This window comes from Ranitomeya variabilis, chromosome 7 (assembly GCF_051348905.1).
Source record: "Ranitomeya variabilis isolate aRanVar5 chromosome 7, aRanVar5.hap1, whole genome shotgun sequence".
Taxonomy (NCBI): Eukaryota; Metazoa; Chordata; class Amphibia; order Anura; family Dendrobatidae; genus Ranitomeya; species Ranitomeya variabilis.
Window position 1 is genome coordinate 156,353,412 of NC_135238.1, and position 12,150 is coordinate 156,365,561.

The following is a 12,150-nucleotide window of genomic DNA, read 5'->3' on the forward strand; positions in this document are numbered from 1 at the left end:
GACCAGCCAACACCGAGCAATGAACCTCAGAAATAACTCTGCTAGTCCATCTATCAGGGACAAACAGTTTCTCCGCTGGACAACGGTCAGGTCTATCAGCCTGAAACTCCTGCAGCACCCGCCGCAAATCAGGGGAGATGGCAGACAGAATTACCCCCTCTTTGAGAATACCAGCCGGCTCAGGGACTCCCGGAGAATCAGGCACAAAACTCCTAGAAAGGGCATCCGCCTTCACATTCTTAGAACCTGGAAGGTATGAGACCACAAAATCGAAATGGGAGAAAAACAGCGACCATCGAGCCTGTCTAGGATTCAACCGCTTGGCAGACTCGAGATAAGTCAGATTTTTGTGATCCGTCAAGACCACCACGCGGTGCTTGGCTCCCTCAAGCCAATGTTGCCACTCCTCGAATGCCCACTTCATAGCTAGCAGCTCCCGATTGCCAACATCATAATTACGCTCAGCAGGCGAAAACTTTCTAGAAAAGAAGGCACATGGCTTCATCACAGAGCCATCAGAACTTCTTTGAGACAAAACAGCCCCTGCTCCAATCTCAGAAGCATCAACCTCGACCTGAAAAGGGAGCGAAACATCTGGCTGACACAACACAGGGGCCGAAGAAAAACGACGTTTCAGCTCCTGAAAAGCCTCAACGGCCGCAGAGGACCAATTCACCACATCAACACCTTTCTTTGTCAAATCAGTCAAAGGTTTAACCACACTAGAAAAATTAGCGATGAAGCGACAGTAAAAATTAGCAAAGCCCAGGAATTTCTGGAGGCTCTTCACAGATGTAGGTTGAGTCCAATCATAAATGGCCTGGACTTTAACAGGATCCATCTCGATAGTAGAAGGGGAAAAAATGAAGCCCAAAAAGGAAACCTTCTGAACTCCGAAGAGACATTTAGACCCCTTCACAAACAAGGAATTAGCACGAAGGACCTGGAATACCATTCTGACCTGTTTCACATGAGACACCCAATCATCCGAAAAGACCAAAATATCATCCAAATATAGAATCATGAATCTATCCAGATACTTTCGGAAGATGTCATGCATAAAGGACTGAAACACAGATGGAGCATTTGAAAGCCCGAATGGCATTACCAGGTACTCAAAATGGCCCTCGGGCGTATTAAATGCTGTTTTCCATTCATCGCCCTGTTTAATACGCACAAGGTTATACGCCCCTCGAAGATCTATCTTGGTGAACCAACTAGCCCCCTTAATCCGAGCAAACAAATCAGACAGCAGAGGCAAAGGGTACTGAAATTTGACCGTGATTTTATTGAGAAGGCGGTAATCTATACAGGGTCTCAGAGAACCATCCTTCTTGGCCACAAAAAAGAACCCTGCTCCCAACGGTGATGAAGACGGGCGAATATGCCCTTTCTCCAAGGACTCCTTTATATAACTCCGCATAGCGGTGTGCTCTGGCACAGATAAATTAAAAAGTCGGCCCTTAGGAAACTTACTACCAGGAATCAAGTTTATAGCACAATCACAATCCCTATGAGGGGTAGGACACTGGATTTGAGCTCATCAAATACATCCTGGTAATCCGACAGAAACTCAGGGACTTCAGAAGGAGTGGAAGCAGAAATTGACACCAACGGAACATCGCCATGTACCCCTTGACAACCCCAACTAGACACAGACATTGATTTCCAATCCAATACTGGATTATGAACCTGTAGCCATGGCAAACCCAACACGACCACATCATGCAAATTATGCAACACCAAAAAGCGAATATCTTCCTGATGTGCAGGAGCCATGCACATGGTCAACTGAGTCCAGTACTGAGGTTTATTCTTGGCCAACGGCGTGGCATCAATTCCCCTTAATGGAATAGGATACTGCAAAGGCTCCAAGAAAAAACCACAGCGCCTGGCAAACTCCAAGTCCATCAAATTCAGGGCAGCGCCTGAATCCACAAATGCCATAACCGAGTAGGATGACAAAGAGCAAATCAGAGTAACAGACAAAAGAAATTTAGGCTGTACAGTACCAATGGTGACAGACCTAGTCAACCGCTTAGTGCGCTTAGGACAATCAGAGATAGCATGAGTGGGGTCACCACAGTAAAAACACAGCCTATTCTGACGTCTGTGTTCTTGCCGTTCAGTTCTGGTCAAAGTTCTATCACATTGCATAGGCTCAGGCCTCTGCTCAGAGGACACCGCCAAATGGTGCACAATTTTGTGCTCGCGCAAACGCCGATCAATTTGGATGGCCAAGGACATTGATTCATTCAGACCAGCAGGCGTGGGGAATCCCACCATAACATCCTTAATGGCTTCAGAAAGACCCTTTCTAAAAATTGCTGCCAGGGCACACTCATTCCATTGAGTAAGCACAGACCATTTTCTAAACTTCTGACAATATATCTCCGCTTCATCCTGACCCTGACACAAAGCTAGCAAGATTTTCTCTGCCTGATCCACTGAATTCGGTTCGTCATAAAGCAATCCAAGCGCCAGAAAAAACGCATCTACATTAAGCAATGCAGGATCTCCTGGCGCAAGGGAAAAGGCCCAGTCTTGAGGGTCGCCACGCAACAAAGAAATAATAATTTTTACTTGCTGAATGGGGTCACCAGAGGAGCGGGGTTTCAAAGCAAGAAACAGTTTACAATTATTTTTGAAATTCAGAAACTTAGATCTATCCCCAGAAAACAAATCAGGAATTGGAATTCTAGGCTCTAACATCGGATTCTGAACTACATAATCTTGAATGCTTTGTACCCTTGCAGTGAGATGATCCACACAAGAGGACAGACCTTGAATATCCATATCTACACCTGAGTCCTGAACCACCCAGAGGTTAAGGGGAAAAGAGAGACAAAACACACTGCAAAGAAAAAAAAATGGGTTCAGAACTTCTCTTATCCCTCTTTTGAGATGCATTAACACTTTATGGGCCAGCTGTACTGTTATGGACCTGGTGGTTAGGAGCACCCGGAATGACCTGATGGGTAAACTCAAAATCGGGACTAGCTCTGGGGAAGTGGGAACTCTGCTGACCGCAAACCCTACTCCTATCACACACACTAGAAATAGCCGTGGAGCGTACCTAACTCTCCCTAGACGCCTCTTCACAGCCTAAGAGCTAACTACACCTAAAGATAGAAATAGAAGCCTTACCTTGCCTCAGAGAAATTCCCCAAAGGTAAAGGCAGACCCCCACATATATTGACTGTGAGTTAAGAGGAAAGTCACAAACACAGGAATGAAACAGGTTTTAGCAAAGGAGGCCAGATTTCACTAAATAGTCAGAGGATAGAAAAGGGAACTATGCGGTCAGCACAAGAGACTACAAAAAACCACGTAGAGTAAGCAAAAAGACTCCCCACACCGACTCACGGTGTGGAGGTGCCACTCTGCACCCCCAGAGCTTCCAGCTAGCAAAGGAATATCATGATAGCAAGCCGGACTAGAAATAGCAGTACTAAGAAATATATTCAGGAAGCAGTAACAATAAATGAACTAGCAAAGACTTAGCTTCTGCTGGAGTAGACAGGTCCTCAGAGAAGTCCAAGAGAGATCTGAACCAATACTGAAACATTGACAGCTGGTATGAAGTAACGATCTGAGTGGAGTTAAATAGGAAGCCAGCATAGAAATAAACGAGAGCAGCTGATAAAGCCAACCTGTTATGACCCCAATGGCAGAGGGTCTCAGGAATAAATACCAAGTCTGCAAACACAAAAAAACAGCTCATAGGGCAGTGGTAACTGGGCTGACCATATATCTAATCCTAGCACCACAAATAGAAGTAGCCGGGGAACGTGCCTACGTTGGTTCTAGACGTCTCGCGCCAGCCGGAGAACTAACTAACCCTAGAAGGGAAAAGAAAGACCTTTCTTGCCTCCAGAGAAAAGACCCCAAAAGTTGGATACAAGCCACCAACAAATAATAACGGTGAGGTAAGAGGAAAAGACAAACATAAGAATGAGCTAGGTATTTAGCAAAGAGAGGCCCACTAGCTAATAGCAGAATATAGTAAGATGACTTATATGGTCAGCAAAAACCCTATTAAAAATATCCACGCTGGATATTCAAGAACCCCCGAACCGTCTAACGGCCGAGGGGAGAACACCAGCCCCCTAGAGCTTCCAGCAAGGTCAGAAATCACATTTAGTACAAGCTGGACAAAAATAGTAGCAAAGCAAGTAACTCAAAAAACAAAGAAGCAAGACTTAGCTTAATTTTGCAAGAGCCAGGACCAGCAGACAGGAGCAACAGAAGGATCTGATTACAACGATGCCAGGCACTGGACTAAGGATCCAGGAAGTTAATATAGCGACACCCCTGGACTAACGACCCAGGTGAGTGCCAAACAGAAAAAAGACAATCCCAGAGTCATACCACTAGTGACCACAAGAGGGAGCCAAAAAGTCTAATTCACAACACAACCTCAGTGACCAGCAGTTCCGCTCAAAGCCACCAGAGGGAGTCCAAGAGCAGAACTAACCAAAGTACCATTCATGAGCACAGGAGGGAGTCCGAGAACGGAATTCACAACAGGTGATTACATAATTTTTGCCTGGGGTTGTAGGAGGGAATAGAGAAAAAGCTGGACAATGGAAACAAAAGACCAATGTATCAAGACAGAGGAAAAAGGATTATGCAAATGTGAGATACAGCAGGTAAGAAAAATAACAACAATGTTGAGTGGGAAGTAGAAAGGGGCGGAAATTAGTTAGATTAAGGAATATTTTTTTAAAACATGAGTAAAAATGATCTAATAAGAATTCATGTGTGCTTAGACAGAGCCCCGTTTAGTGCACCGAGTCTTAGTAGACCGGACTTATGGATATCTACCTATATACTGCTGCTCATTCAGACAGATTTTTTGTTTGCAATAGAATTGTGCCCAAATACTGCAACAATGCAAATTTCTAATATTTCCATACCCTGATGATCCATCTGGCCACATGTCTGTCTCACCTCTTAGTAAATTACACCCTTGCCTCTGACCCTCAGGTCAGCTGCTGCAGACCCGGGAACTGCCCTGGAGTGGTACCTGGTGTCTGTCAGCGGTGTCTACCAGCCACCATCAGTAGCTCTAGCAAACACCCGGTATTCACTTAGTTACGCCTCTGCAGGGTAAGACCGACCTGTGGCGCAATGGGTCCACCTCCACCAACATTACATAAACATTGTGGTTAGTGCTTGAAGGGGATTGTTCAGTAAACATATGAAATGGGCAGATCAGACCTTCAAAGTTGTAAGTTGTCAATTTACCAGGCACAGGAATTTGTCCCTGTATCTTAGACTTTTCTAGACTGTGATATATTGGACGCCTTGACCTCTTGAATTTAGATCTCATGTACGTCACATTTAGAAGCTGTTTGGATTGGCAGCTTATGACAAACATAGCCTAACAGCAAAGACACCCATGAGTTTAATATAAAGTACATTGCCTATTCTATTGGTCTTAGTTTTAACATATCTTATATGCTTATCCATTTTTTGAATGGGCATTGTGTAAAACTAAATCTATCCTGTAGCCACTGCCAGCTGCTTTCTGTATCTGTAACAGCTAATTACCAGAGGTTCAAGTTAGTACACTCATGGCATTCAGCTGACTATGAGGGTATGTGCACACGTCAGGATTTCTTGCAGAAATTTCCTGAAGAAAACCGGAAATTTTCTACAAGAAATCCGCATTTTTTTTTGCGTTTTTTTCCCGTTTTTTTTCCCGTTTTTTTTTTTAAGCATTTTGCAAGCGTAATTAGCTTGCAGAATGCTAAAGTTTTCCAAGCGATCTGTAGCATCGCTTGGAAAACTGATTGACAGGTTGGTCACACTTGTCAAACATAGTGTTTGACAAGTGTGACCAACTTTTTACTATAGATGCAGCCTATGCAGCATCAATAGTAAAAGATAGAATGTTTAAAAATAATAAAAAAAAAAAAAAAAAATGGTTATACTCACCTGCAGACAGCCGATCTCCTCAGCGGCTTCCGTTCCTATAGATGGTGTGTGTCATGTGACCGTGACGTCATCGCAGGTCCTTCACACGCACCATCTATAGGAACGGAAGCGGCAGCATGCACCGATGAGAGGCGGGAAGACTCCGGGGCCATCAGAGGGTGATGACTATGACTATTTTTTATTTTAATTCTTTTTTTTCTACCAATTATACAGTGCCCAGTCCGTGGAGGAGAGTCTCCTCTCCTCCACCCTGGGTACCAACCGCACATGATCTGCTTACTTCCCGCATGGTGGGCACAGCCCCATGCGGGAAGTAAGCAGATCAATGCATTCCTAGGTGTGCGGAATCCCCGCAATTCCGCAAATTTAATGAACATGCTGCTTTTTTTTCCGCAATGCGATTTTTTCGTGGAAAAAAATGCAACATTTGCACAAGAAATGCGGAATACACTGAAAATAATGGGAGGCATATGTAAGCGGGTTTTTTGCATTTTTTTCGCGTTTTTATCACGTTTTTATAGCGAAAAAACGCGAAAAAAACGCGAAAAATACTGCACGTGTGCATATGGCCTGAGCGTTACACACCTGTCCTGGGTGTCCCCATATAACGAACCAAATTAATACCTTTCAAGATTTAAGTTGGGTATAGTTTGGCCAGGGCCAGAGTATACCCCAGAGGATAAACTGTCCTACGCCAAACTATACCCAGGGGTGTAAAATAGCATAGGCCACACTATACCCCTCCAGGCTGCAATATGCCCCTCAATATTATGAGGCCATGTAAATGAGAGAGAATTTAAATGCCATTTTTTAACAACTTAAAACTGACTTACACATAGTGGGAAGTTATTTGTGGTGTTAATGCATGATGAAGATTAATCTTACAATACAATGTGACTGGTAACGGACAAAAGTCATTACATCTGAGATTACTCTGTTGTCCATTAAGGTAAGCACTTTTCCTTTAGAATGCAATTGTAACTTGGTCTTATCACTTCACTTCTCATCCTGTCTATGATTGGTGGAAAAGTGTGCAAATCTCTTATCATCCTCAGTCACACAGCTGCTTTTAATGTGTAACTACTGAGAAGTGCGGTAGATTCTTTACCTCATTATATGATTGTACAAGTCTAATATTTATACTGATTGCAGTTTTTCTGGTTCAAGTAATAAAAGCCTGTGTGTTTAGACCTTTAAGATTTAAGTCAGTTGTCTTCTCACATAACTTACCTGACAAACCTGAACCCCCAATAAGATGTTGAAAAATTAAGTAATTTTTGTGTATATCACGTAACGCTGCTGATATCAAAGGAAAGTATAATCTGGCATGAGGGGGTTTGAAATGGCCTAGACCAATTTATACCCCAGAGTATAAATTGGCTGAGGCCATAATATACAGAGAGTATAATCAAGCTTGGCAGCTTTAACCCCGGGTATAGTCTGGACTAGGGGTATACTATGGCCTGTTACACCGGGCTACGCTTCCATCCCTTGTGTCAGCTGCTCTCTATTGTGCTCCACGTAGCATTTTGCAAGTTGCCTGGCATGGAACATTATGTCCCTAGACGTATTTAAGGCACATTTAGACACACTTGTCTAGGGATTGAGACTCTAGACTTTAATGTTTGGTGTGCTCCACCTTCTGTGTATACTGTGCTTTTACTTGCTTCCGTCCCTGCTGGGTTCCCCTTCATCCATCTTGCTGCTCCTGAGATTCTAGAGTGTGCCAAGTCCTCTCTGCCAATATGTCTTCCTGCATCAATGCCTGGGATCTGTGTGCCTACATGGACCTGAGGTTTAGAGACTCCATCTCACTTAATGAGCCTAACAATGAGTGGGTTCAAAATACTATACTCATGGCATTCAGCTGATTATGAGTGGGTTCCAGTTTTGGAATTGGGTTATCCTAATATGACAACCCTTCTAAACATTTTATTTGTACCAGAGGCAAAATTACCAATGGGTGTACCTGGATGTCATCTTGATTTGTTATAAACTATTAAAAATTATCGGTATTACAATGCCTTTGCAAATTAAAGCTGTTTGCCAAAAGACCTGAACAAAAAGCTGGAAAAGAAAAGTTTAATGCCAATATTCTTTTTTTTCTGCATATATGCTTTATAGTGACAATCTGTATTTTTGTTAATCATAAACCTACAAGCAAGACATCATCCCAAAAAGGGTTATTACGGATGATTCATTCACAGGATTGTAAAAGTACTGTGTCTGAATGAGTCATGTAATGGGTAGCAATCACGGTACATACTTGAAAGCAATGATATTGGGGTGCTTCAGCTTCCTCAGGTGCTTAATATCAGTCTCTTTTTGTTCTCTCACTTTCTTGATTGCAACTTCCTCTCCTCGAAACTTCCCTAGGAAAACGGCTCCTTGTGCCCCGCTGCCCAGCCACTGCAGCTCCGAAATCTCCTCGAAGGGAACCTCCCAAGTGTCTGAGAAGTAAGGAAAAGATTAAAGACACAAAAGTCTACATTATACATGATTTATACACATTTTCCAAATATTGTCATCTATGTGTAGCAAAATATACATAAAAGGCAGAATAAAAATGAAAATACAGCTGTAATGGACTGGATTTAACAGATGTGACACAGTTGAGTTTGTCATTATCAGAGAACTGTGGTCCTGCAAAGTCTGGATAAGTCTTAGTCATTAAACAGACATATACTCTTGACTTTGTGGCATCATGTTGAATGTTTCAAGAACAAGAAACTGAACAAAATATTGCTACAGCCTATAATAAAGGTAGAGGTTCTCTCTTCACTTTTTTGAGGCATCTCAGTTACATGATACAAAACTGTGGTTGAATGGAATCCACTTATTGATCCCAATGATGAAGGGTCTTAGATAAAGCAGATGGCCAAAGGAGCCACGTTAAGGTCTCCATACATGTTAATTTAACTCAACTAAACCCAACAATTTAGGTTTATTTTGGACAACCATCAAATGTGGATGGGGAACTCTTGACCCTTCCCTGAGTTTAGTTAGATCGAATTTAACCACCCAATCAATCACTGGCCATCACCAAAGGTCTGGCAGTATCTTACTTTCCACTCCCTATTCAGAACACAGGAAAGAAATATATCTTGGTACCGTGTTAGCCAGTAGATAGAAAAATATTTAGAATTGAGAGTCCTCAGTGGTTGATACCTTTTAATGGCTAACTGAAAAGATGGTAACAAATTGCAAGCTTTCGAGACTACATACGACTCTTCATCAGGCAAAGACTAAAACAAATTCTGAAGAATCACATATTTATGCACAACATAGTATAGGAGGAAAAAAAAAAAAAAAAGGGTGAGGGGAAAAAAAAAAACACAGGCATTCTTGACCTAGAGAGGTCGAGATGCTGGAGCTGAAAAGTGTTCAGCTGGCAGCTACCCGGTGTTTGGCCATCTTAAACCTGAGTAGACATAACTAGTGAAATAATATCTATAAATTGAGATAATGCATGCACAGCACTGAGGATGGGGATTGCTAGTTTATAATGGCATGTACCAGCGATCAGACCCTTACAATCAATGTATTATGGCATATTCTCCGCCCAGGCAAGAGGAACTCAGTTCCCCAGACCCTAAAAGGGATAGACACTTTTTTGCAGTTATTAATAAAAAGTATAATACAGAAGTATGGATTTACATGTGTTCCAAATTATTATGCACAAAGAGTTTAGGAGTGATAAGGTTAGAATTTTTTTGTTTGTCATTTAAACTCATTGATGGTGATGTGTGTCAGGGCTCTTTATATCACTGAAAGCAATTGCAGAAACCTGTGCTAATTAGTTTGGCAGGTGTGTCCAAATAAAGGCAAGACTACTTAAGAAGGCTGTTCCACATTATTAAGCAGCCTACATTTTTTGCCAAAATGGGAAAGAAAAAGGATGTGTCGGCTGCTGAGAAGCAACAAATTGTGGAGTATTTAGGTCAAGGCATGACTACAATCAACATTGCCAAGACACTTCACCGTGATCATTGCACAATCAAGAAGTATGTAGCTGATTCCCAGAACACACGTGTACGTGCTGATAAGGAAAAATTGAGTACTCTTTCCAACAGGCAATTGCGTAAGGTTAAAAGAGCAGCTGCAAAAATGCCTGGTCATAGCAGCAGACAAGTTTTTGAACCTGCTGGTGCTTCCAACGTCCCCAGAACAACAAGATGCAGGGTCCTTCAGAGGTGCGTAAGCCATTCTGTCGACCACCTCTATCCACTGCACACAAGCAGAAACGGCTCCAGTGGGCCAAATGATACATGAAGACTGACTTCCAAACTGTTTTGTTCACCGATGAGTGCCGTGCAACGCTCGATGGTCCAGATGGATGGAGTGGAGGATGGCTGGTTGATGGACACCCCATGAAAACACGGCTAAGGCGCCAACAAGGAGGAGGTGGAGTAATGTTTTGGGCTGGAATCATGGGGAGATATTGTCGGCCCCTTTATGATCCCTGAAGGGGTAAAGATGAACTCCATAATCTATGTGGAGTTTCTAAAACAACACTTCCTGCCATGGTTCAAGAGGAAGAACCGTGCTTTCTGCAGCAAGATCATTTTCATGCATGATAATGCACCGTCTCATGCTGCAAAAACACATCTGCATCTCTGGCTGCTATGGGCATAAAAGAGGACAAACTTATGGTGTGGCCACCATCTTCCCCTGACCTCAACCCCATTGAGAACCTCTGGAGCATCATCAAAAGGAGTGTATGATGGCGGGAGGCAGTTCACATCTAAGCAACAGCTCTGGGAGGATATTCTGTCCACATGCAAATCAATTCAACCAGAAACCATCCAAAAACTGACAAATTCAATGGACGAGAGAGTTCAGAAGCTTCTTTCGAACAAGGGGTCCTATGTGCAAATGTAACATCACCTAGAATAAAGTTTTCACTTGAAAACTGTTTGATTTCATTTTGTAATAAGCTGATAATGCTTATAACTTCACAATTGACCATTTTTTTGTTCAAAATAAAAAAAAAAGGTTGAAAACTCTGCTGTGCATAATAATTTGGAACATGCATTTTGAGTGTTTATTTTTTTTTTAAAGATACTGTTTTCATAGGCAGTTTGTTCCAAAACATTGCAATTATACTAGAATAGTAGATGACTGGAAAATAACAATGACTGCAATTCAGATAGGTAATTTAGAGAAAATATGAGGAAATATTATTTGCATAATAATTTGGAACACAGTGTACTTGGTGAAAAAAAACATTAATTTCCCCAAGAACCACCATTTACCACTCTAGAGTGTGTGCAGTTTCTGGTGGATGTCATAGTTTCCATTGTGGTTACAGAAGACCCACTAATAACATCTTCATAGCGAAGTCTTTCACCATTGTGGGGACTGTATAAACATAGTCATGTTAATAGATGCACGGATTCTTCTTAATAAATCTTGGACCTTAAAATGAAATACAACTACCGTAAATGGTTCTCACATTGCAGTTGATGGAAGAGCAAAGTACAGAATCATGTGTGGTAGCCACGATTATCAGTAATAATCAGACATTCATTACTTGACAATAAGGATGTGGACAACACAATAACTCCACTCCTGCACTTCTGTACTACACAGTCATAGACCTTCGTAGACCCTGGTAGATCGTATGATGCTAATATACTACAAGGATATGGCATCCAATGCAACATGGTGCAGATAATTTATGTTTGAAAAAAGGAATCGATTAACCTTGAAAGCACATTTGAATGTTGTGCTTAGCTAAATAATTTGTCAAATTTATTTTGCTGTGTAACAAACAATTTTAGGGCACTTTTGGTGCATTAAATTTTATGGTCCCAATCCACCAAAGCAATTTCGCCAGAATTAAAAAACAAAGTCATAAAATTTTGACAAGCTTTTGAGACCATTTTCACACCAGTTTCTCCTAGCTCTGCCAGAATGGGCGGAATTGGAGCAGGACGGAGGCATAACGCCACCTCTACTCTAATTTGTGATGACCTGAGGTGTGCATCACTTGTCAGAATGCTCCCAATCCATTATGAGGCATGCACGTCTTCACGAATCAGGACAGTTGGACTCCAGCACTCCCCCTCATCAAGGCCTGCATGAAAATCACCAGTCTTGATGAATCGGGCCTTGGTATCATTCATCAAGATTGGCGATATTCTCACCGGTCTTGATGAGGAGACAGCTGGAGTTAGACACTTCTAATTCATTAAGAGGCGCATT

At 42.2% G+C, this 12,150-nt stretch overlaps 1 protein-coding gene across 1 annotated transcript in view; it reads right to left on the minus strand.

Moving 5' to 3' along the window:
• Positions 1-12,150, minus strand: part of MAP3K13 (mitogen-activated protein kinase kinase kinase 13) — an 85,761-nt gene that overhangs the window by 34,813 nt on the left and 38,798 nt on the right. The window contains exon 3 of the mRNA XM_077272125.1: positions 8,210-8,393. Coding sequence (XP_077128240.1) covers positions 8,210-8,393 — 184 coding nt within the window. The remainder of the gene's footprint in view (positions 1-8,209; positions 8,394-12,150) is intronic.